This window comes from Elgaria multicarinata, chromosome 3 (genome assembly GCF_023053635.1).
Source record: "Elgaria multicarinata webbii isolate HBS135686 ecotype San Diego chromosome 3, rElgMul1.1.pri, whole genome shotgun sequence".
In the NCBI taxonomy this organism is placed as follows: domain Eukaryota; kingdom Metazoa; phylum Chordata; class Lepidosauria; order Squamata; family Anguidae; genus Elgaria; species Elgaria multicarinata.
In genome coordinates this window covers 163,263,113-163,288,963 of record NC_086173.1, presented here as the reverse complement: position 1 = coordinate 163,288,963, position 25,851 = coordinate 163,263,113, and the positions used below count along the sequence as shown (strand labels likewise).

At 45.2% G+C, this 25,851-nt stretch overlaps 1 protein-coding gene across 1 annotated transcript in view; it reads left to right on the top strand.

The window, feature by feature from the left end:
* Positions 1 to 24,678, top strand: part of LOC134395721 (zinc finger protein 197-like) — a 29,108-nt gene extending 4,430 nt beyond the window's left edge. Inside the window, exons 4-13 of the mRNA XM_063121883.1 lie at positions 872 to 954; positions 3,129 to 3,255; positions 5,172 to 5,312; positions 5,994 to 7,369; positions 14,185 to 14,658; positions 15,855 to 16,056; positions 16,727 to 16,809; positions 19,750 to 19,876; positions 21,750 to 21,887; positions 22,552 to 24,678. Of these exons, the coding sequence (XP_062977953.1) occupies positions 872 to 954; positions 3,129 to 3,255; positions 5,172 to 5,312; positions 5,994 to 7,369; positions 14,185 to 14,658; positions 15,855 to 16,056; positions 16,727 to 16,809; positions 19,750 to 19,876; positions 21,750 to 21,887; positions 22,552 to 23,504 (3,704 nt within the window). The 3' untranslated portion in view covers positions 23,505 to 24,678. The remainder of the gene's footprint in view (positions 1 to 871; positions 955 to 3,128; positions 3,256 to 5,171; positions 5,313 to 5,993; positions 7,370 to 14,184; positions 14,659 to 15,854; positions 16,057 to 16,726; positions 16,810 to 19,749; positions 19,877 to 21,749; positions 21,888 to 22,551) is intronic.
* Positions 24,679 to 25,851: the final 1,173 nt, after the last annotated feature.

Below are 25,851 nucleotides of genomic sequence, written 5' to 3'. Positions count from 1 at the left end.
CCCCAAAACCCCATGCTTGCACTCCTGTGGGGTTGTCCCCACGCTGCCATATGGAAAGGAGGACAGGGCTCCTGTATCTTTCACAGTTGCATAGAAAAGCAAATTTCAGCAGGTGTCATTTGTATATATGGGGAGCCTGGTGAAATTCCCTCTTCATCACAACAGTTAAAGCTGCAGGAGCCATACTAGAGTGACCACATTTAAAAGAGGGCAGGGCTCCTGCAGCTTTAACTGTTGTGATGAAGAGGGAATTTCAACAGGTTCCCCATATATACAAATGACACCTGCTGAAATTCCCTTTTCAATACAACTGCTAATGATACAGGAGCCCTGTCCTCCTTTTCATATGGTCACCCTGTTATAGGATAGCAACATAACTTTGTATGTAGCTCGGTACCTAACAGGCCTTTTTGGACCCATGGGTAAGGTGCCCATATGGAAAAGAGGACAGGGCTCCTTTATCTTTAACAGTTGCATAGAAAAGCGAATTTCAGCAGGTGCCATTTGTATGGGAAGACTTATTATTATTATTTATTATATTTTCACATATTGTTTACATATTTATACTGCCCAACAGCCAAGGCTCTCCGGGCAGTTTACATTTAAAACTATAATATACAAAAGTCAAGATTAAAAAGTTTTAAAACGTCATATAAAACCAGAATAAGTTATAGTCCAGAGAAAGCTTGTCTAAAAAGATAGGTTTTCAGGAGGCATTTGAAGGAGGTTCCGTTTACCAGCTCCCGAAACACATAAGGGAGGGTTTTCCAGAGTGTGGCGGCCGCTACAGAGAAACAAAACCTGTATTGTTTTCTTTAAGTGTTTGTAAAGGAGATCTTGTACCTTCCCATCACCTCTGTGTCCCTCGCAGGGAATGGAATGACACCCGCGGTCCATTCTCAGTTGTCTCCTGTTCGCGCTGGAGGCGAAACAGCAACTGTGCAACCAGACCAGGTAGGGAAGGGACCACTGGGGAGACTGGCCATGGGGCAGCCTGGGGGTGTTAGCTTGAGCCTTAAAAGAGTTCATCCCCCTTCCTTTGCTTTAATGTAGGGTGACCATATAAAAAGGAGGACAGGGCTCCTGTATCTTTAACAGTTGTATTGAAAACGGGAGTTCAGCAGGTGTCATTTGTATGTATGAAAGAACTGGGCATGTTTAGCCTGGAGAAGAGAAGATTGAGAGGAGACATGATAGCACTCTTCAAATACTTAAAAGGTTGTCGCACAGAGGAGGGCCAGGATCTCTTCTCGATCCTCCCAGAGCGCAAGACACGGAATAATGGGCTCAAGTTAAAGGAAGCCAGATTCCAGCTGGACATCAGGAAAAACTTCCTGACTGTTAGAGCAGTACGACAATGGAATCAGTTACCTAGGGAGGTTGTGGGCACTTCTCCCACACTAGAGGCCTTCAAGAGGCAGCTGGACAACCATCTATCAGGGATGCTTTAAGGTGGATTCCTGCATTGAGCACGGGGTTGGACTCGATGGCCTTGTAGGCCCCTTCCAACTCTAGTATTCTATGATCCTATGATTTCTATTTAGCTTTCATGTATAATATCCCTTGACAGCCTTAAAATGCTCCATCTATTTCTCTAGTTCTCTTTTAAAGCTGTCTACATTGGTGGCCATCACTACGTCTTCTAGAAATTTATTATTATTGCATTTATATCCCGCCTTTTTTCCTCCAAGGAACCCAAGGCGGCGTACATAATCCTCCTCCTCTCCATTTTATCCTCACAACAACAACCCTGTGAGGTGGGTTACGCTGGGAGTCTGTGAGTGGCCCAAAGTCACCCAGTGGGTTTCCCAACTCCCAGTCCAACACTTTAGCATGTCGCCTGAACCCAGTGAGGGTGGACAGGGCTCCTGTATCTTTAACAATTGTATCGAAAAGGGAATTTCAACAGGTGTCATTTGTATATATGGAGAACCTGGTGAAATTTCCTCCTCATCACACCCACTAAAGCTGCAGGAGCCTTGCCCTCTTTTAAATCTGGTCACTCTAGTATAGGTGGGTTGGGCTGAGAGTCCGTGACTGGCCCAATGTCACCCAGTAGGTTTCCATGGCCAAGTGGGGACTAGAACCCAGATCTCCTGACTCCCAGCCTGACACTTTAGCCACTACACCACACTAGCTCCAGTATGAATTCCACAAGCATTGTGTAAAAAATGTCCCTTCTTTTGTCTCAGTTGACTTCCTTTCTCTTTCACTCCGTTCAGCCATGTGTGTGGCCACTGTAAAGAAGGCAAAGTCCATGTTGAAAAGGAATTGAGAATAAAACGGCCAGTGTCATACTGCTTTTATACAAATCTATGGTGTGACCACACTTGGAATACTGTGTACAGTTCTGGTCACACCTAAAAAAGGATATTATAGAGCTGGAAAAAGTGCAGAAAAGGGCAACTGAAAATGATCAAGGGGCTGGAGCATCTCCCCTTCGAGGGAAGGTTACAAAAGCTGGGATTGTTCAGCTGGGGGAAAAAGGAGGCTGATAGAGGTGAACAAAATCATACATAGTTTGGAGAAAGTAGATAAGGAGGCATTTTTCTCCCTCTCTCGTAATACTAGATTCCCCAAAGGGGTCATATCATGGAGCTGAATGGTGGGAGATTCAGGACAGATAAAAGAAGGACTTCTTCACACAGCATATGGTTAAACTATGGAACTCGCTACCACAAGATGCAGTGATGGCCACCAATCTGGATGGCTTTAAAAGGGGGATGGATAAATTCCCTGGAGGGGAAGGCTATCAAGGGCTGATAGCCCTGAGCGTATGTTCTACCTCCAGTATCAGAGGCAAAAAGCCTGTGTGCACCAGCTGCTGGGGAACATGGGTGGGAGAGTGCTGTTGCATTCATGTCCTGCTTGTGTGTCCCTGGTTGGTAGCTGGTTGGCCACTGTGTAAACAGAGTGCTGTGACTAGATGGATTGTTGATCTGATCCATCTTTTCTTACGTTCTTATGATGATCCCTTCAGGATCTAGTATTATGAGAGAGGGTGAAAACGTTCTCCTTCTCCGTTGCCTCCGCTTCATTCATAATTTTATATGCCTCTATAGCGTCCTTCCTTACCCCCTTTTTATCTAAAACAAAACGGAGAACCCATTTTCTCCTCCTCCTTATAGGGCCGGGTGACCTTTGAGGATGTGGCTGTATATTTCAGCGACCAGGAGTGGGCTTTGCTGGATCCAGGCCAAAGAGCCCTGCATGTGCAGGTTATGGAGGAGAATTGCGGGAATCTGGCTACTCTGGGTAAGACCCCCCCATGTTGGTTTTTATATCTTGGCTTTCTGCCCTAAAAATGGACCTCAAGGTGGCTAGCATTAAAATCCAGATTTAAAATGAAATGTTAATAAAAAGAGGGAGGTAGAACCAGTAAGGGGGGGCATTCCACCACTGCATTTTTCCCAATAAAAAGGACTACCGTATTTCTTCGATTGTAAGACGTCATCGATTGTAAGACGCACACTAATTTCAGTACCACCAACAGAAATAAAAACCCCTAAGACACACCCGCGATTCTAAAACGCACCCCGCTTTTAGAGATGTTTATATGGCGGGAAAAGCGCGTTTTAGATTCGAAGAAATAGGGTCCTTGTACAATTGTGTTGTTTCATAACAGGAAAGGGGTAACATAATATGCAGAGTCATATCTAACAATTGGGACATCCCAGTGTCCTCCAGGGCCTAATCTACACCAAGTAGGATATAGCAGTTTGAAAGTGGTATATCATATATGTCAATGTCCCCCTCCAACAGTTGTCAGTGCACTTCAATACTGCTGTTTATTTATTTATTATTTATTATTGCATTTATAGCCCGCCTTTTTTCCTCTAAGGAACCCAAGGCGGCGTACATAATCCTCTCCATGTTATCCTCACAACAACAACAACAACCCTGTGAGGTAGGTTGGGCTGAGAGTCTATGTCTGGACCAAAGTCACCCAGTGGGTTTCCATAGCTGAGTGGGGACTAGAACCCGGATCTTCTGACTCCCAGTCCAACACTTTAGCCACTACACCACACTGGCTATAATGCAGTAGTGTGACGCCTACCTTTTATATTCCACTTTTATGGTGCAATATCCTGCTTGGTGTAGATGAGGCCCACATCATCATTTAAATTCCTAAATCAGCAATGGAAGCCAAAGAAGCAGACAGCTGCTTGGGAGGGATCATTGGACTTTATGTTTTATACACTGTCTGGCATAAACAACGTTGGAACAGGACACGTAGCCAAACATTTTGCTGCAGCTATTAAGATAAGATCACAATTAATTAACAACTGATAATTAACTCTTGGGATATAACGAGCATTGTTTGTAATATAAAGTTGGTTGCTGATTTTTATGTTGTGTGTATGTATGTTTAGGGTTTAATCCTCTTAATATTGGTAGTTCTGCTTGTTTTACATATCTTAATTTATCCTTTTTTATGGTTTGTTTTAATTACTGTTTTCTGTACCAAATGGGGAAAGATTTATGGACTAAATAATTATAATTTTGGAATATATTATCTCCGGTATCGGAGCCAATGTGCCTCCTTATAGCAGTTACTGGGGAACGCAAGTGGGTCAGTGTTGTTGTAGCCATGTCCTCCTGGTGGGCTTCCCATTGAGAGCCAGTGTGGCGTAGTGGCTAGAGTGTCAGACTGGGAGCCAGGAGATCCGAGTTCTAGTCCCCGCTTGGCCATGGACACCCACTGGGTGACTTTGGGCCAGTCACAGACTCTCAGCCAAACCCACCTCGCAGGGTTGTTGTTGTGAGGATAAAGTGGAGAGGAGGATTACGTATGCCACCTTGGGTTCCTGGGAGGGAAAAAGGTGGGATATAAATGCAATAAATAAATAAATCATTAGGAATATAAGAACATAAGAAGAGCCCTCCTGTGTCCCACCATTGGCAGACCCGCTCTCAGGAGCAGGGTGCCCTGATGGTCCCCCGCTGCAATTGAGAATGGGCAGGAGCCAGGGCCTTTTCAGTGGTTGGTCCCTGGTTGTGGAGCAATTTTCCACTGGAGATTAGACAGGCTCCTACTGTCGAGCTGTCCAGCTGCCTCTTGAAGGCCTCTAGGGTGGAAGAGCCCACCACCTCCCTAGGTCATTGGTTCCATTGTCGTACTGCTCTAACAGTCAGGAAATTTAATTCTTTTTATGTACTTGTCTTTTCAGCCCTGATGGCAGCTGCCTTGAAACACAAAAGGAATATGGATGACCAAGACTCAGCTGGCCTAGATGCAGAAAAGGACCTTTATGCCTTCCAAGCTGAGAATAAGGAAGAATTCTGCAGAAGAACTGTGCAGGCCGCCCTAGGTGAGGATACCCCAAAGTTACAAAACACAATCAGCAGAACCGACAGAGAATCCCTCCAGCCCCACCTCTCCCTCAGCTGCAGCCTGATGGAATTGCTGCTGTTAGGTGACAGTTAATGAAGTGTGTTAGCTCTTTGACTTCATGGCTCATTTCTTTCTTAGAGCATCATCAGAAGGGGTGTGGGGTGGGATCGCATTTCCCTTCCATCGCTATGGCCTCCTGACGATTTCTTTACACGGGGAAAGAAAAAGGAAGCTGCAACGACCACGTGGCCCATTCAGTGGGATTTTTTTATTGAGCTGCTTTTCCTGCACACAGCAGGAATTAGCAGCAAGTTTTAGTAAAAAAAAAAAGTTGCGACGGAAAAACAAGCAGAAGGAGCAGGAGGCAGACGGCGTCATCTAAAGGATGCGTGAAAAGTCGTGAGTGGGCAGCAATAAGAATGCGATAAAACACTCGTCTGATGACACTCGTAGTCTCTAACAGTCATCTCTCTCTTTTATGGAAGAGCTGGTCTCTCAGCAGAGTAGACGGGGAGCCATTGTGCAGGCCCACCTCTCCCTCAGCTGTAGCCTGATGGAATTGCTGCAGCTAGGGGATAGTTAACTAATAGTGTACATTCTTTGACTTCATACCCTGTTCCTTTCTTGAGCTCTCACCTATTGCCTCTCTCCTTTCCAGGTGGTGATGCGCAGGACAAGGATGAAAGAGAACTACGCAGGGGGACATTGGAGACAACCAGAAGTCAAGAGGTTGAAGAGCAGAAAGCAAGAACAGAAGAAAAAGAGAAGATGGGGGATGACGCTTCTGCTTCTCAGGGTGAGGATGTCTGTGAAATCCCAGTCCAAGAAAGAATTCACGAAGGAGAAGGAAGGACTAAGTGCCTCGTGTGTGGGAAACAGTTCAGTTGTCAGTCAAGCCTTGATCTTAATATGAGAACTCGCACAGGAGAGAGTACTTTCAAGTGTTGTGAGTGTGGAAAGAACTTCAGAATTAAGAAATACCTCCCTCCTCATCAAGGAATTCACCCAACGGGGAATCAATTTAATAGTTTGGAGTGTGGAAAGAGCATCTGTTGGGCAGAGTCACTTACTGTACATGAGTGTATTCACATGGGAGAGAAACCGTTTAAATGCTTGAAGTGTGAACAAACTTTTACTCAGACGACACATCTCACTGCTCATCAGAAAAGTCACACATGGGAGAAACCGTTCAAATGCTTGGAGTGCGGAAAGAGCTTCATTCAGAGCGCAAACCTTCTGTCACACCAAAGAATTCACACCGGGGAGAAACCTTTTCAATGCTTGGAGTGTGGAAAGAGCTTCAGATGGAACTCACTCCTTATGACACACCAAAGAATTCACACAGGGGAGAAACCTTTTCAATGCTTGGAGTGTGGAAAGAGCTTCAATCGGAGCTCACACCTCATGGCCCACCAAAGAATTCACACAGGGGAGAAACCTTTTAAATGCTTGGAGTGTGGAAAGAGCTTTGGTCAGAGCTCCCAACTTATGGCACACCAGAGAATTCACACAGGGGAGAAACCATTTAATTGTCTGGAGTGTGGTAAGAGTTTCACTCAGAGCTCCCAGCTTATGGCACACCAAAGAATTCACACAGGGGAGAAACCATTTAAATGCTTTGAGTGCGGAAAGACCTTTCCTGTTGAGAGATACCTCACTTCCCATCAAAGAACTCACACTGGTGAAAAAACATTTAATTGCCTGGAGTGTGGAAAGAGCTTCACTCAGAACTCACAGCTTAGGACTCACCAAAGAATTCACACAGGGGATAAACCTTTTCAATGCCTGGAGTGTGGAAAGACCTTCCGTTTTGGGAGATACCTCACTTCTCATCAGATAATTCACACAGGAGAGAAACCATTTAAATGTTCGGAATGTGGAAAGAGCTTCAACCGGAGCTCACACCTGGTGGAACACCAAAGAATTCACACAGGGGAGAAACCTTTTAAATGTTCAGACTGTGGAAAGAGCTATTTTGGGAAACACTCCCTTATTGAACATCAGAAAATTCACACCGCGAAAAATGATTTAGATGTTTAGAATGTGGAAAGAGCTTCTGATTACCTAACTCTGTTACTGTTTGTATGGCAATGGGCCTGTTCAGACAACACGCTAAGCCATGGTTAGGCCACTAAAACTTTCGCAGCAAATGGTTAGTATGTTTAAAACGTGATTATGTAGCCAGCATGGTTAGGAATGGTTCACAAGACATGCGAAGCCATGATGTTTAGCTCAAAATGCTTAAGCACCATGGCTTAGCGTGGCTTCTGAACAGGGTCACTGTGCCTAAACAGTGGTTTGGAGGATTTTTTTTTTGCTTGGTATAACTGGTGCTCACGGCAGTCCTGGGCATTTGACATGATTGCCATTGAGCAGAACCCTAGAAACTCCTTAGTTTATAGCAGAAGAAAGAGCAATGAAGTAAATGGATAGGCTTAGGGTGACCACATGGAAAGGAGGACAGGGCTCCTGTATCTTTAACAGTTGTATAGAAAAGGGAATTTCAACAGGTGTCATTTCTATGCATGCAGCACCTGGTGAAATTACCTCTTCATCACAACAGTTAAAACTATACTAGAGTAACCAGACACAAAGGAGGGCAGGGCTCCTGCTGCTTTAGCTGTTGTGATAAAGAGGGAATTTCACCAGGTGCTGCAGGAGCCCTGTCCTTTTTCATATAGTCACCCTAATAGACATCTGGAAAGGAAGCGAAAGAAAACTGTAATGTAACACAAGCTCTTTATCGAGTCTACTGGGTGGCCATGATGGTGGTGATGGAAGTTTTCTTTCCCTCCACAATCAGTGCGTCTTCTCATTGTCATTTGGTGGTCCAAAGAGTGATGTAGTGGAAGCTTTGATATTTTATTTTGCATTTTTGTTGATTTAATTTGTATGTCTTGTAGAGGAGTAAGTTGATAGGCAACCAATAAATATACATAATTACTAATTAACAATAATTTGTGATAAATAATAAATGCACATAATAAACAAACATCTCCTGCTTTTATTTTAATTCATGGTCTCTTAATGGATCTTAGTTGCAGTAGTTTAATAACAGACCCTCCACATTTAGAGGTCATATACCACCGAATATCCAACACAGGAAAGAAACAAGCGAGAGTTATGTGTGACAAATTTGTTCTAGGCTAGGGACTCCATGAAATGGGATTTTTGTATTTAGCTTGATCATAGCTAAATACTATGAGGAGGGCCAGGATCTCTTCTCAATCATCCCAGAGTGCAGGACACGGAATAACGGGCTCAAGTTCAAGGAAGACAGATTCCGGCTGGACATGAGGAAAAACTTTCTGACTGTTAGAGCAGTATGACAATAGAACCAGTTACCTAGGGAGGTTGTGGGCTCTCCCACCCTAGAAGCCTTCAAGAGGCAGCTGGACAACCATCTGTCAGGTATGCTTTAGGGTGGATCCCTGCATTGAGCAGGGGGTTGGACTAGATGGCCTTAGAGCCCCTTCCAACTCTACAATCCTATGATTCTATGAAAACATTGCAGCAATATAGCAGAAAAGCCACACCTTGTGTCTGTTTCTCTCTCCCTCTCTGTGATACACACAAATCAAGTATACGTTTGTTCACCCATTCATTTTTTAAAAAAACACCAGAAAAATATATTTTAATATTATTAAACATCTGTGACATTTTGCAAAAGTTCAAGTGCATTATTCTAAGATTGATATTAATGTAGGGTGACCACCTGGAAATGAGGACAGGGCTCCTATATCTTTAACAGTTCTATCGGAAAGGGAATTTCAGCAGGTGTCATTTCTATGCGTGCATCACTTGGTGAAATGCCCTCTGCATCACAACTGTTAAAACTATACTGGAGTAACCAGACACAAAAGAGGGCAGGGCTCCTGCATCTTTAACTGTTGTGATGAAGAATTCACCAGCTGCTGCAGGAGCCCTGTCCTTTTCATATAGTCACCCTAATAGACATCTGGAATTTCAGCAGGTATTATTTGCATGCATGCAGCACCTGGTGAAATTCCCTCTTTATCACAACAGTTAAAGCTGCAGGAGCCCTGCCCTCTTTTGTATCTGATCACTCTAGTTATACTCCTGCAGCTGGTGATGAAGAGGAAGCTTCACCAGGTGCTTCATGCGTACAAAGGACACCTGCTGAAATTCCCTTTTCCCATACAACTGTTCAAGATGCAAGAGCCTTGTCCTCCTTTCCATAGGGTCACCCTACATTAATGTTACTTCAGTGCTCAGTCCTGAGGAAGTGAACACGATCACAGGCTGCAATTCCCAAGCAGAGAGATCTTGCTGTTCAGTCTTCTAAGGGTTAAAGCAGTGGTTCCCAAAGTGGGCGGTACTGCCCCCTTGGGTGCGGTGGGATTGCATAGGGGGGCATTAAGAGGCAAGGGGCGGCAGGGGGGCACTCGAGGTGGTCTTTTCTGTACCAGGAGTTTCAGTTACAGAAGGAAATTTCTGATCGCTATCCTGCACTATGGAGAGTGGTTCAGAAGCACCTGGTTGCATTTCCAACATCATATTTGGTGGAATGTGGTTTTGGTGTGGTCTGTCTACTTCTCTCCAAGCAAAGAAATCGACTCCAGATTACTAAACTTGGTGATTTAAGACTCATGTTAAGTGACTTTAAACCAGACATTGGGAAACTGGTATCACTTCATCAAGCCCATCCATCACATTAAGAATTTACAGAATAGTGAGGTTACTCTACCCTAGTTACTAAACGTGATATCTAATATTCTTGCTTAATGACTATCAGACTTTGAAAAGAGGATATCGCTGGATCAAGTTCATCAATTATGTTTTCGGTGAACATATGACAAGGAGGACAGGGCTCCTGTATCTTTAATAGTTGCATAGAAAAGGAAATTTCAGCAGGTGTTGTTTGTGTATATGGGAAACCTGGTGAAATTTCTTCTTCATCACAATAGTTAAAGCTGCAGGGGCCCTGCCCTCTTTTAAATCTGGTCACTCTAGTATAGCTCCTGCAGCTTTAACTGTTGTGATGAAGAGGGAATTTCACCAGGTGCTGCATGTGTACAAATGACACCTGCTGAAATTCCCTTTTCTATGCAAGTGTTAAAGATACAGGAGCCCTGTCCTCCTTTTCATAGGGTCACCCCAATTATGTTTAATTGAATAAACTAAAAAAAATGCAATTGGATTTTGAATAAATATTCAATTAATTTTTCCTGTTTTGAATTTTATTATTATCTTCCTTCGTGGGTCGTTGAAAACTGCTACTCTGAATAATGATTTTTATAGTGTAGGGTAGGGGGCACTGGGCATGAGTTTGTGGAACCAAGGGAGCGGTGACCTGAAAAAGTTTGGGAACAACTGGGTTAAAGGAACAGGAGATGGATTCCTAGAGAGGAAGGGAATTCGGTCTTGCGGGAGGGGGGGAGGGAATGGTCCTCCGGAGCTCAAGCACCGCCCCATCCTGTTTGGCGAATGGGGTTTGTTTTATGGGGGGAAGAGAAGCAGAAGGTCCAGATGCGGAGGGAGCGGATGGCGGCTGCAAGGGGAGGCTGGAGCCGGCTTTGACCCAGAGCATGCAGGGATAAAGATCCGCGGAGGCCGCTGCTCTTTGCATTTCCCAACCAGGAGGATCTGGTGAGTGGGGAACGTGCACCTGGGTGCAGGAGACGCACAGGGCTGCAATGGGAGGGAGCCTGGAAAGTGAGGAGTGGGTGGGTGGGGAGAACCCCCCCCCCCAAGTGGGAAGGAGGCCAAGCTCTAAGGGCCAAAATGGATATAGAGTCATAGAATAGCAGAGTTGGAAGGGGCCTACAAGGCCATCGAGTCCAACCCCCTGCTCAATGCAGGAATCCACCCTAAAGCATCCCTGACAGAGGGTTGTCCATATCGGCCCCTGCCACGACACAGGCTCTGAACACCAAGCCTGGCCGCGGCTACTCCATGCTCAAGCCAAGCACCACCACTTGATACGCCTGAGGCGAGGGATAATTTATTTATTTATTTATTTATTACATTACTATACCACCCAATAGCCGGAGCTCTCTGGGCGGTTCACAAAAATCAAAACCATTCAAAGTATAAAACAACAGTATAAAACCATAATATAAAATACAATATAAAAGCTCATAAAAAACACCTTCCTCCAAACTATGTGGAGAAAGGGGTTTAAATGGGGAAGGATTTCAATATATAAAATAAAACACTGTGAGTTATATGTGCTGAGTTGAATTATTGTCAGAGTGGGTGCGAAATGTGTAAACTTCAGATGATAAATGCCAAACAGACACGTGGGATTTTTGTGGTAGTTAAAAACAAAACAATCAAAATTTATTTTTAAAAGTTCACAAGCTTTGTTTCAAATAAAACATTTAAAAACCTTTTTGAAACCTTTCATCCCATCCTTTCAACCATTCACATACACGCTTTCCTTTCTCTCACACCATCACTCTTGAGCTTTCTTTATTATCTGTATTGATTAATATACATCAACTATGTGCGCACCACACTCCAAAGACACCACTCTCTACACTGAACCTCAGATTTCCCAGAACTTAAGTACTCTAAACACAGAGAGCACTAAAGACTCTAAGAGTACCTAAAAAGTCTCCTTCAATCCCCTCAGTCCTTCCCTTATATATGACTCCTCCCCCTCCCCAGACATTCTAGCTCCACCCACTCAGGCCAACATTCTAAAAACTACAGACTTACAAACTTCAGACATACATTTGGGGACTGACTTGTGGGGTGTAACGCCACAGCCCCCGTTCAGAAGACACCTTGAACCACAGCTTTCACGACGGTGACTAAGACAAAAAGGCCCTATTCAGAAGACACCTTAAACCACGGCTTTAACCACAGTGGTTAAGCCGGAAAGCAGGGCTGTGTTCAGAAGACACCTTGAACCACGGCTTTAACCACGCTGCAAAAGGTTTTTGCATTATTCGTCATGGTTTAAGGTGTCTTCTGAACACAATCTGGCTTTCTGGCTTAACCACCGTGGTTATGGCCATGGTTTAAGGTAGAGCTTTCCAAACTGTGTGTCGCGACACATTAGTGTGTCAGCTGCAGTGTGTAGGAATGTAACGAGAAACTTCTGAGTCTGTGAAATAAGCAATACCAACTTGCATGCATTTTTACGCAGCAAAGGTGCCGATTAGTATGGTGCGCTAGTAAATTCCCCTTCCGGCGTATCCGTGTATGTGCACCATGGTCGAGGGATCATACAGGTACTGCACATACGCAGTATGCATAATCGGGTCGAAACAGCTGATTCCGTGTCACTTCCGGTGACGTGGCTGCACCTGAAGTGACGCATTCGAGAAATTCCATGGGTCCAGTTTTTTGATAGAACACCGTCTCAATCACAGCTCGATCGCAGCTCAACAAAATTGGTTCAATGTGAAAAGTCTTGGAAATGTATGTTATTATCTTGCAAATCATATTTTTAAAAATATAAATGAAAGGTTTTCATGAGATATGTTGTGTCCCCATACATTTCGTTATTACAATTTATGTATGTGTCCGTATCTCTTATAAAGGGTTAGTTTAACATTCGATTTGCTAGTAAAACTGAATTATTGTGTTGCGAAATGATGCATGTCTAAAAAGTGTGTAACCAACATGAAAAGTTTGGAAAGCTCTGGTTTAAGGTGTCTTCTGAACAGGGCCAAAGGCTTATTCAACACAGTTAACGCTGAGGTTTAAGGTGTCTTCTGAACAGGGCCATTATCTATGTCTAGCTATGTTTTTTAAAACCGTTTTTTACTCTAGAGTAGGCGCAGGGCCCTGATTGAAATCTTAAAATTGAAATCCCTAAGCTAAGGTCCAAAAGGGAGGAGGAGGGGAAAACGCAACCTCGGGCATCAATTCATGGAGAAAAGGAGCTGGCCTCTCAGCATAGCTGACGGAAGAGCCCTGTTTCTCTTTTCTCACTTCCCATCTCTCAGTGGGCCTGTTCAGAAGACACCTTAAACCCTGCTGGTTAATGCTTTTGGTTAAGCAGCAGGGTTTAAGGTGTCTTGTGCGATGTGTTTTGCTAAACCCAGCTCACTCACTAACCACAGTCGGACCGTCTGCAGCAGGGTTAGGGGCTCTAAGCGTGGCTTAAAGTGTTGTGTGCAACAGCACGGCTTGTGGTTAGTGGTAACCCCAGAGAGGCCCCGTTCAGACAACACCTTAAACCATGGCTTTAACCATGGTGATTAAGCCGGAAAGCCGGGCCATGTTCAGAAGACACCTTAAACCATGGCTTTAACTACGGTGAATAAAGCCTTTTGCTTTCTTCACCGTGGTTAAAACCATTGTTTAAGGTGTCTTGTGAACGGGGCCAGAACCAGTTTCACTAACCACACGGCTTGAAGTGTCATCTGAACAGGCCTTCTCTCTGCTTCAGTTGGGTTGGGGTTTGCCACTGCTCTGAGAAGGCCGTGCTACTGCCACGTTTATTTGTTATTCAATTTATTTACAATATTTATACACCGCTGCATATCTAAAATAGAGGTGGAGTGTGTGTGTGTGTGTGTGTGTGATGGGGGTGGAGCGGACAGATGTGTCCCAAAATACATGTCTGGTTGGGAAGGAAAGAATCGTGAGGCAAAGACCAGTGGGGGAGATGGTGCGTTTTATGAATCCCAGATAAATCAAGGCGTTGCCCTCCAGCCCTCAGGTGATAGAACCTCCTCCCAGTTCCTAATTCCTCTTCGATTCTTAATATTTGCTTGCTTTTCCTTCAGGGATTCACTGGCTGGCATCCTCCACTTTTGCTTATGAAATATCATACTGCTTCGATAGTGTCATGTTTCGCACGCAGGACCGCTTCGCTTCCCACAGTTGAGAAGGCCCACCCGCCCGGGAAGGCCTTGTCTTAAAGAAAGGAAGGAAGTGGAAAGGCGATAATTTTGGCCTTGATGGGGGCTGCCTTGGAGCATGTGTCAAAAATGGAAGGCTCAGCTGGCCCTAAAGATAAAAGAGACCCTGATGCTGTCCCGGCTGAGAGCACTGCGGGATTCTGGGAAAGAACCATCCAGGAGATCCTGGGTGAGGAGGACACCCTCAGCATGGATGTACAGCGCCAGCGCTTCAGGCTCTTCCGCTACTGGGATGCCGACGGTCCCCGAGAGGCCTGCAACCGTCTCCACAGCCTTTGCCTTCAGTGGCTGAAGCCGGAGCGGCACACGAAAGCTCAGATCTTGGACCTGGTGATTCTGGAGCAGTTTCTAACCATCCTGCCCCCGGAGATAGAGAGCTGGGTCAGGGAATGTGGAGCGGAGACCAGTTCCCAGGCGGTGGCCCTGGCGGAAGGTTTCCTCTTGAGCCAGGCGGAGGACAAGAAGCAGGAAACGCAGCAGGTGAGAGCGTTTCATCTTCGGATTCCCGAGGAGCAGATAATATGAATTAAGAGAAAACTGGCTATTAGTCCAAATTCTATTTAATAACCCAAGGGGATGACATGGAACCGCCAAACCCTTTGCCTGTGTCACTCCTTCTCTAATCCCTCCCCACATTCCCTGCATTGGATCCTTCCTCACTTCGGTTTCAGAGGCAGGAACCATGAACAGAAGTAGTCGCTGATTTCTCTCAGGCAGGGACGAGGAACTTCTGGTAGGCTTGATAAGGCCCGTAGTGGTTCCCCCATCTACCTTGGCAGCGTCTTCCTCAGGTCCTGCCCCATCTGCCACGGAGGGAAAAGCTCTTCCCTCCAACCCGCAGCTGGTACCTCTGGGTGATGATGTCGTTGCTAGGGTGACCATATGAGAAGGAGGACAGGGTTCCTGTCTCTTTAACCGTTGTCATTTGTATGCCCGCAGCACCTGGTGAAATCCCCTCTTCATCACAAGAGTTAAAGCTGCAGGATCCCTGCCCTCGTTTGTATCTTATCATTCTAGGCAGGGCTCCTGCAGCTTTAACTGTTGTGATGAAGAGGGGATTTCACCAGGTGCTGCCTGCATACAAAGGACACCTGCTGAAATTCCCTTTTCTATGCAACTGTTAAAGAGACAGGAGCCCGGTCCTCATTTCCATATGGTCACTCTATCCTGTTCATTCCAGTTTACACTGTGAAGGTAATGGCAAACTTGTGACCTTCCAGATATTTTGGCCTAGCCAGCATAGTCAGTAGAGAAGAATGGTGGGAGTTGTCAGTCAAAACATCTGGAGGGCCTTAAATTGCCCCTCTGTCAGTTCTCAGCAGGATAAAGCTCTTATCAGCTACTCATTGGAGATAAGAGAGTGCAATCCTTGCATGGCAGAAGGAGCAGGTCCAGGGGAGGATGCGGCTTCCTTGTGAGCCTTGTCCTGCTTACTGCTGAGCCAGCACGATACACATACTTGCCTCTGCCTACAAATGCTGACTGTGTTGCTGAGTGATTCAGTCCCGCTTACTTCTGAGCCTTTTCCCACTTACTGCTGAGTAGACATGCAAAGGCTTGGCGTTTGGGACTCTATCTGAAAGTCTTGCTGGGTGGTTCAGTCCTGCTCATGTTTACTTCTGAGTAGACATGCTTCCTTGTATAAATTCGTAATAAGATTTTCTTTTCTTTTTCAGCCCTGCCCACGTTTGCCTGTGGCTCCGCCCACCACTAGAATGTGGCCCCTGAGAGCTTCTTTGAAACAGAATTTGGCCCTGGGGCTGAAAAAGGTCCGTGCTCCCCCCGGCCCGCAGGCAATGAAACCTCCATCGGGCACCAGGCAGCGCTCACTTTTCCGGTGGCTCCTGGAGGAATTTGACCAAGCTGCTACTTTCCTGGGTAAGGATGACTGGGGCAAACAGGGTGGGCTCTCCTTCTCTGGAAGGACTTAAGCAGAGGCAAGAGGGTCATTCGCCAGGGATGCTGTAGCCACATACGGCATTGTAGCTCCTGCAGTGAGCGACGGGTTGGACTAGATGCTCTCCAGGGTCCCTTCGAGCTGTAAATTTCTATGACTCAACTTAGAACGTAGCCTCCCTCCACATTTTTCCTTCGCCATTCAGCCCCAATCTAGGGCGGAGAAGACGTACTTAAGATGGGTGCTAGTGCAATAGCACAGTTTAAAAAGAGATGTTTGCAAATTGTTGGTAAACCCTGACTACGAACCTCTTACCGTGATCAGTTCAGCAGCAGAGACCAATATTGCATTACGTCTAAAAGGTGGAAAGTTCTATTCCGTTATCACGGCACTGCTCTAAAAACTCATTTCCTCTGCAGAATGGGGTGGGAGAAATGCAACAGAAATGGAATCCCCACCCGCACCTTAACTATATTCTGTGGCTCCATAATAGATGCAAACAGAGAGTTTGGAATTCTGCCCCAAAAGCCAACGTGGGGAGAACCTTTCTTTCTTCTCCTTCGTGCAAGAAACTGATTGAGAAATACCTGTATTTTTAAATGAAACATTAGTGTGCAGGAGATGCAATATCTACCTCTTTCTTCCTCGCAGGGAATGGAATGACCCCAGCGATCCATTCTCGGTTGTCTCCTGATGCTGCTGGCGGGGAAACAGCTGCTGTGCAGGGTGATCAGGTAGGGGAGGGATAAGAACATAAGAAGAGCCCTGCTGGATCAGACTGAGGGTTGATGGCCTTTAGGCCCCTTCCAACTCTACTATTCTGTGATTCTAGTCCAGCACTCTTCACAGAGTGGCCAACCAGCCATCGGCCCGGGATGAACAAGCAAGACATGGTGCAACAGCACCCTCCCACCCATGTTCCCCAGCAACTGGTGCACACAGGCTTACTGCCTCGAATACTGGAGGTAGCACACATCCATCAGGGTGTTGATAGCCTTTGCCTCCAGGAATTTATCCAACTCCCTTTTAAAGCCCTCCAAATTGGTGGCCATCACTACATCTTGTGGTTGTGAGTTCCATAATTTAACTATGTGCTGTGTGAAGATTGGGGAATCAGGCCGTGGGGCAGCCTGGAGTTCTTGGGGGCGGGGGAAGTCCTGGGCTTGAAAAATCCCTCTCTCTCCTTTTGCTTCAATGAAAGTAGCCAGTAGGAATGTTGGAAAGGCAACTCCCGAAGGCTGGAATCCTTCAAGGGAACGCCTCACTATATTCTCTGATTGTGAAGGTAATAAAAGCCCTGCTAGATCAGACCATCTCGTTCAGCATCTTTCCCCCCCCCCCCCAGTGGCCCCCTAGGTCCTGAAAGGAAGTCCACAAGGAGGACATGATAGCCTCTTTCTCCCCCTGTAATTCCCAAGCGGTTGGTGATTCCGAGATGTGTTTCCTCTGACCCTGGACTTCCCATTTAGCGTCCGTGTCTGTCATGCTTCCAAGTCCTCCTGCCGAGGCAAGACAATAAAGACATCTGCTGTGCAATCTATGAAGCTTTATTCCACAAATGGAATCAAGAGAGCTACTGTGGTGTAGTGGCGAAAGTGTTTGGACTGGGAGTCTGTAGACCCGGGTTCTAGTCCCCACTCAGCCATGGGTGACTTTGGGCCAGTCACACACTCTCGGCCCAACCCACCTCACAGGGTTGTTGTTGTGAGGATAAAATGGAGAGGAAGAGGAGGATTCTGTATGCCGCCTTGGGTTCCTTGGAGGAAAAAATGCGGGATATCAATGCAGTAATAATAAATAAATATAAATAAACATCTCTTCTCACCTGAACATCTCTTCTCACCTGAAGGGAGTATGAACGCTAGGAGCTATACTCTAAGCTTAATTTGCCTAACAAAGCTAGGCCGGTGCCTTCAACTAAGGCAGGACTGTTTCCTGCAGTCCATCAGGCACTTTAGCTCAGGGAGGGTCTTTTGGGAGGAGCCTCTCGTGAGCCGCTTCCCGTGAGCCGCTTCCTAAGGGTCCGCCTCCCACCTCCTCTCAAGTCCGCCCGCTTGACCCTGTGGCGGACTCTGGGATCTGTCAACTCCGATGTCCCCTCCCCTCGACTAAGGCTGAGTTCCCAGGAATGAAAGTCTCTGAGCTGTCTGCGTTCTCCATGATAAGTTCCTGCGAAGATTCATCCTTGATTCCTGAAGAGTCTTGAAGTGTGATTGTCGACCCTCTCACCCTGAAACCCCTTCCCCCGCACTAGGGAGAACAAGTCTAATCCTGACAATGTCTAGCATCCTTTGATAGTCTCATAATCCTCCATTAATTTCTCTAGGGTACAATCCCAAACATGTTTAGACAGAAAAAAGTCCTACAATTCCCAGCATGGCTGGCTGGAAAATGCTGGGAGTTGTAGGACTTTTCTCTGTCTAAATTTGCTTAGGATTCCATCCCTGGTTTCCCTTTTAAAGACTCCTAAGTTGGTGGCTGAGACACACACACCTCCCTCAGTCTAAGCACCACCACTTAAGTACCTGAGGAAGGGGTAAAAAGAAACCCATAACCTTTCCCTTATAGCAGAGGGAAAAGCTAAGGAGATTTGGACAAGGCTCTTCTGTGAATTCAGCGGGCTGAAGGTTTAATGTAATGTGTTTATTTATGAACCCATAGAGCAGGAGACACAGCCAAACTGACGCGTGGTTTGGTGGTAGCAAAATAAAGAACATGTTTATTGTTGTTTACAGTTCTTAGTTCCTTCAAATTCTATTCAACTCCTGCCTGTTCTTAAGAATACTGGAAGTAATAAATCTAATAATAACAATCCTTAGTCCCTATGATCTTACTTCCACTCACTCCTCACACAACTCCTGACAAGAAATCACTCAGCTAAACACATCTATCCTCCAAACCTCATCACCAACTGAACCCCTCAAACCACTCTGCTCCCCAATATATAGACTCCTCCCCCCTTTCCACAGCATCACCAGCCACTCAGTCAAACATTCCACACTCTCTAGACATACTCACACAGACATACCTAAGGGAATAGAAATGTGGGTAACGCCACAGTGGCCCTCCCAACGTCTTGCGAAAAGAATCCCATAGGTGAATAAAGGCCTCCTTCCATTTGTCTCAGTTGAATTTCTCACCATTCAACTTGATTGGACGAGCCCTTTGAGTTCTAGTATTACAAGAAAAAGTGAAAGCTTTCTCCATCTCATACATAATCTTATCATAGAATCATAGAATAGTAGGCCATCGAGTCCAACCCCATGCTCAATGCAGGAATCCACCCTAAAGCATACCTGACAGATAGTTGTCCAGCTGCCTCTTGAAGGCCTCTAGTGTGGGAGAGCCCACAACCTCCCTAGGTCACTGGTTCCATTGTCGTACTGCTCTAACAGTCAGGAAGTTTTTCCTGATGTCCAGCCGGATTCTGGCTTCCTGTCACTTGAGCCCGTTATTCTGTGTCCTGCACTCTGGGAGGATCGAGAAGAGATCCTGGCCCTCCTATGTGTGACAACCTTTCAAGAACTTGAAGAGTGCTATCATGTCTCTCCTCAATCTTCCCTTCTCCAGGCTAAACATGCCCAGTTCTTTCAGTCTCTTATAATCCTGTATTATGTCCCTCCTCGCTCCCTTTTCCGATCAATTAAAAAGAACCCATTTTTTTCTTCTTTCAGTGTCCAGTGAGCTTTGGAGATGTGGCTGTGGATTTCACCAATGAGGAGTGGGCTTTGCTGGATCCAGGCCAAAGAGCCCTGCACATGGAGGTTATGGACGAGAATTGTGGGAATCTGGCTTCTCTGGGTGAGGCTTCCTCATTATTTTTGACTTGATTGGTGCATCTGAATTAATTAATTAATATTCTATCTCATCGTTCTGCCCCCAAATGGCACCTTTGTCAGCTAAGATTAAAATCAAGATTGATTATTTATTTATTTATTTATTTATTACACTTATATACCGCCCCCATAGCCAGAGCTCTCTGGGCGGTTTACAGAAATTCTAACATTGAGATAAAAACAAGTATACAAAATTTAAAATTTTAAAACACAGAACATACTCACATAAAGCGTTAAAAACAGTTAAAAAAAACCTAAATGTGGGTGATTAAGATGTGCTTTGTTAAAAACAAAGCCTTAATAAAAAGAGGGAAATGGGTCCAGGGACTAAAAAAAAGTCCACTTGTTTTGTATTGGGAGCAATTTTATTTATTTTAATTTTATTTATTAAATTCATATCCTTCCTTTTTTCCTCTTAATGGAACCCAAGGTGTTGTGCCTCATCCTCTTCTTCTCCATTTTATCCTCACAACAACAACCCTGTGAGGTAGGTTGGGCTGAGAGTCTGTGACTGGCCCAAAGTCTTCCAGTGAGCTTCCATGGCTAAGTGGGGACGAGAACCCAGATCTCCTGACTCCCACTCCGACACTATAGTATGGTGTGTATGTGGAGGGGGGGGGCATGGGATAGTCTGGATTCTTGGATCAGAGGTTGAAGTCAACAATCTGACCACGGAGCAAGGAATCCAAGCTCCCAGCCTCTCCCCTTGGTGGCCGGTGCAGAATGAACAGCGCTGGACTCCTCTCCAAGTTTGCAAAAGTGAGAGAAGGGAAAGGGGGGTATGCGAGTGGGTGGGGAGGGGAGGGTATTTTGGAGGCCATATCCCCAGTCTCCTTCCCTCCCAGCTAGACGGGCGAAAAAGCCCATCTAGCCAAAATGCAGAGCAGGAGGAGCATAGACATGAAGATTGCTCCTCGCACCCTGCATTGGATGGCCGTAAGCCTCCTATTTTGGAGGGTATTCAGCCATCTCAATAGGATTGCACCCAAATTGAATGAAAGCACAATCGTATGCCTGTCTAGATAGAAAAATGTCCTACAACTCCCAGCATTCTAAAATTCCACTGGATAGGCCTGTCAGAAGAGATCAGTCTTTATAGCTTTCTTGAACGCTAGTAGACTGTTAAGTTGATGAGTCTCCTTCGGCAGGCCATTCCACAGTCTGGGAGCAGCAGAAGAAAAGGTCCTCTGGGTAATACCTGTCAGCCTAATTTTGGCAGGCTGAAGTAGATTCTTCTCAGAGGACCTGAGTGTGTGGGGCGGATTGTATGGGAGAAGGCGATCCCGCAGGTAGCCTGGACCCAAACCGTGTAGGGCTTTAAAGGTGATAACCAACACTTTATACTTCGCCCGGAAACTAATTGGCAGCCAGTGAAGAGATTTTAAAACTGGTGTAATGTGGTCACCCCTAGGTGTACCGGTGACCAGCCTGGCTGCCGTATTTTGAACTAGTTGAAGTTTCCGGACTAGAGGTAAAAGGTCTAAAATACACATTAAGTACCAGGCTTAAAGAGAACTTTTATAAGATGATGTATAGATGGTATATGTGTCCCTCAAAATTGAACCGGGAAGTTTCTGAACTAGGCACAAAGGTAGCCCTACATGGCAAATAAAGCTACCAGTGGCTACTAATTATGATGGCTATATACTTCCTCCAGTATCTGGGGCACTGTGCCTCTGTATACCAGTGATTGGGCAAGATGAGCAGGAGGGTGCTATTACATTGTTACCCTACTTGTGGTCTTCCCATTGGGGCATCTAGTTGGCCACTCTGTGAACAGAACACTGGACTAAATAGGTCTTTGCTCTGATCCATTCAGTCTCTTCTTATGTTTTCAGTCCTGATGGATGATGCCACGGAGCATGGATTGAAAATGGAAGAGCACGACTCAGCTGGCCCACAAGCCGAAAGAGACCCCAATGTCTTCCTGACTGAGAACGTGGGGGAATTCTGCAGAACTGTGCAAGCGGTCCATGGTGAGGTTGCAGAATATTCACAACTGCCAGCTTTTCTGGAAGAGCTGGTCTCTCAGCAGAGTAGACGGAGAATCACTCTGCAGGCCCACCTCTCCCTCGGCTGTAGCCTGATATCAAATAGTGTTAGTTCTTTGACTTCATGCCCTGTTCCTTTCTTGACCTCTTACCAGTTGAACTGTGCAGGAGGTCCTAGGTGATGACAATGCAGAGTTGCAAAATATTTATAGCTACCAGTTTTTAAGAAAACAGATGATGAAGAATAGCATCTCAATGAAGCAGGTCTCTCAGCAAAGCCGACGGGGTGTCCTTGCAGGCCCACCCCTCCCTCGGCTGTAGCCTGATGGAATTGCTGTGGTTAGGGGATATTTAACTAATAGTGTACATGTTTTGACTTCTTACCCTGTTCCCTTCATAGAATCATAGAATAGCAGAGTTGGAAGGGGCCTACAATGCCATCAAGTCCAACCCCCTGCTCAATGCAGGAATCCACCCTAAAGCATCCCTGATAGGTGGTTGTCCGGCTGCCTCTTGAAGGCCTCTAGTGTGGGAGAGCCCACCACCTCCCTAGGTAACTGATTACATTGTCATACTGCTCTAACAGTCAGGATGTTTTTCCTGTTGTCTAGCTGGAATCTTGACCTCTTATTGCCTCTCTCCTTTCCAGGTGGTGATGGGCAGGACGAGGAGGATGAAAGAGAACTACGCAGGGGGTCGTTGGAAACAACCAGAATTCAGGAGGTTAAAGAGCAGAACACAAGAACAGAAGAGAAAGAGAAGACGGGGGATGAAGCTTCTGCTTCTCAGGGTGAGGACGTCTGTGAAATCCCAGTCCAAGAAAGAATACATGAAGGAGAAGAAAGGACTCAGTGCCTTGTGTGTGGGAAACAGTTCAGTTGTCAATCAAGCCTTAATCTTAATGGCAGAACTCACATGGGAGGCAAACCACTTAAATGTTTGGAGTGTGAAAAAGCTTTCCCTCAGAAGATGCACCTCCCTTCTCATCAAGTAACTTATACACGGGAGAAGCCGTTTAAATGCTTGGAGTGTGGAAAGAGCTTCAGATGGAATTCACGCCTTATGACACACCAGCGATTTCACACGGGAGAGAAGCCATTTAAATGCTCGCAGTGTGGAAAGAGCTTCAGTTTGAGCCATAGTCTTACATCACACCAAAGAATCCACACAGGGGAGAAGCCGTTTAAATGCTTGGAGTGTGGAAAGAGCTTCAGTCAGAGTGGACAGCTCATTTCACATCACAGAATCCATACAGGGGAGAAACCATTTAAATGTTTGGAGTGTGGAAAGACCTTCATTCAGAGCTCCCAGCTTACGACACACCAGAGAACTCACACAGGAGAGAAACCATTCAGATGTTTGGAGTGCGGAAAGACCTTCAGTCAAGGCTCACAACTAACGACACACCAGATAACTCACACAGGAGAGAAACCATTTAAGTGTTTGGAGTGTGGAAAGAGCTTCAATCGGAGCTCATGCCTTATGGCCCACGAAAGAATTCACACGGGCGAGAAACCATTTAAATGTTTGGTGTGTGGAAAGAGCTACTTTGGGAAACACTCCCTTATTTCACATAAAAAAATTCATACAGGGGAAAAATGATTTCAATATTTAGAGTGTCATAAGAGCTTCTGGTTGGCTACTTCTTTGCTGTAATTACTTTACCTCAAAGAATTCACCCAGGAGAAAAATTCTTTCCATACATGCAGTGTGGAAAGTAGAACATACCAAAGAATTCATTGAGTTAACTTAAAGTGGGTAAAGATCCCGTTTGGTCCTGCCCACTTTGCCTTTGCCCCACCCACAGATAGAATGAGTCCTCAATTGGACTGAAAAAGCCTCCCCAACCCAACCTAAAGGATTGGATCTGTAGCTTGTATGTTCTCTTGGATCAATCAATGTCATTGGAGGCACAGGTATTTTCTGTGCTGCACCATGTCTTTTATCAGATTTGTCTGATATTCCTACCTGGCTGTGGATAACCTGGCTTCAGTGGTCCATTCTCTGGTAACTTTCTGGCTGGATTACCGCAGTGTATTGTATATGGGGCTGCCCTTGAAGACAGTTTGGGAACTTCAGGTTTAACTGGGGCCAGACATGGTGAACCTGCAGTGCTGCAGAACAATGTTCGTGAAGCTGGCCACAATGTGGTTAGTGGAGGCTCCTAGTTAAGGAAAACATATGTCAGGTGATACCATTAACCCTGTTGCTTAACCAAAAACCTTTAACCACCATGGTTAACAGTGTCGTCTGAACAGGGCCAGTATAAAGCAGCTTCCTGTGTTCCTAAGATCATCAACTGAGGCTTTTTGCCGAGTACCCCTCTCATCTGAGGTATGGAGCAGGGCAATGAAAGACCGGGCCTTTTCGTTGGTTGCTCAATTGTGGAACAGCATCCCTAGAAAAGGCCTGCCTGGCACTTACTGTAACATCTTTTCAGCACCACATTTATGTTTTGTAAAGGTTCAGGTGCATTATTTTAAGTTTGATATTACTTTAGGGTGCAATCCTATGGACGTTTTGACAGGAAAGGGTTCTACAGCTTTCATCATAGCTGGCTGGGGAATTCTGGATGTTGTAGGACCTCTTTCTGGCTGTGGAATGCTGGGAGTTGTAGGACTTTTTTCTGTCAGAACATGCTTAGGACGGTGCCCTGAAGTCTTTGTTTTGACAGTGTTTAATCTTTTTAATCCTGCAGAATTGTTGTATTTCTCTACGTGGGTGTTGCATTGCATTTTGGTATTGCATACTGTTTGCATTACGTTACTTTTTGTATTAATTAAAATATACATAATTCCTAAAAATCTTCAGTATGAAAAAGTCGCAATTATTCACAACAAAGAAGAAATAAATGAAATGTTGAATAGCATCCCGAAAGGCATTCTAATATGCTAGAAACAGAATCTACTTTCTTAACAATCTCTCAATATGATTCCCCCGCTTTGATTTCTCTAAGTAATAACTAAACTGAGACATGACTGCAATATTTTATATCTTTAAATACTAATCTGAAATAGGGGGAACACTCCTTTTCCCCCAATTAGTGGTTATATATAACCTGCTGTCGATAAATTACTTACTAACTCTCAAGTCAGATTATGGCATTATATACTTTAACGTATAGCCATTTGGGGACCTGCTGGTAAATTGTGCCCTGCTATTTCTTCATCTGCCCTAATAACATCACTTCAAAGTGGTTTACTAACTGGACATGTCCCCAAAATACCAAATAAACCAGCACACGAGGCAGGGCCAATGCAAATAGCGTCCCGTAATATAAATTAAAGATATCCTGGTGTGTGTGTGTGTGTGTGTGAAGAGGTGGATAATGAACTTGATAAAAACGTCCTTTTAGATCAACAAGTCCATGTAGATGGAGCAGTTTTCCAATACCTTTTCCCAAGTTTGCATGATTTTCTTAAGTTTTTGTTTGATTTAATTTGTACGGCGCCTAGACGAAACCAATGAATGTAAATAAATAAAGTAAAGCATGTCAAATCTCTTTCTCTCGGGGCCTCTGGGCATGGAAAGAGTGTCTTCCAGTTGAATGCAAAAACACTTTTGCATGCTCAGCACTTCGTTTTATTTGGCAGGATTTGCAAACTAGTGCTTCCTTTTTGTTTGTTTTTGCTAATGCATCAGCCTTTGTATAGCAAGGAGGGCTGTCCCACGTCCCCATTCTTTGCTTGGTTTCATTTTTTCTGTCAAGTCCCCCACCTCCCATATCTTTTTGTCTAGCTGTGTGTGAAATTTCCAGGTTTCTTGGCTGGAATCTGATGCACCCACACTTCAGAGCGAGGCCTTTTTTTGGACACAGTTGGGAGACTTCACTTCTGAATTAATGAGTACAAGATCTGGTAAGACATACTACCACCCTAAGAACTCTCATATCAGACCATTTCCCTAACTGTGTTATGCTCAACGGAGGCTTAATCCCACAGAAGCATGA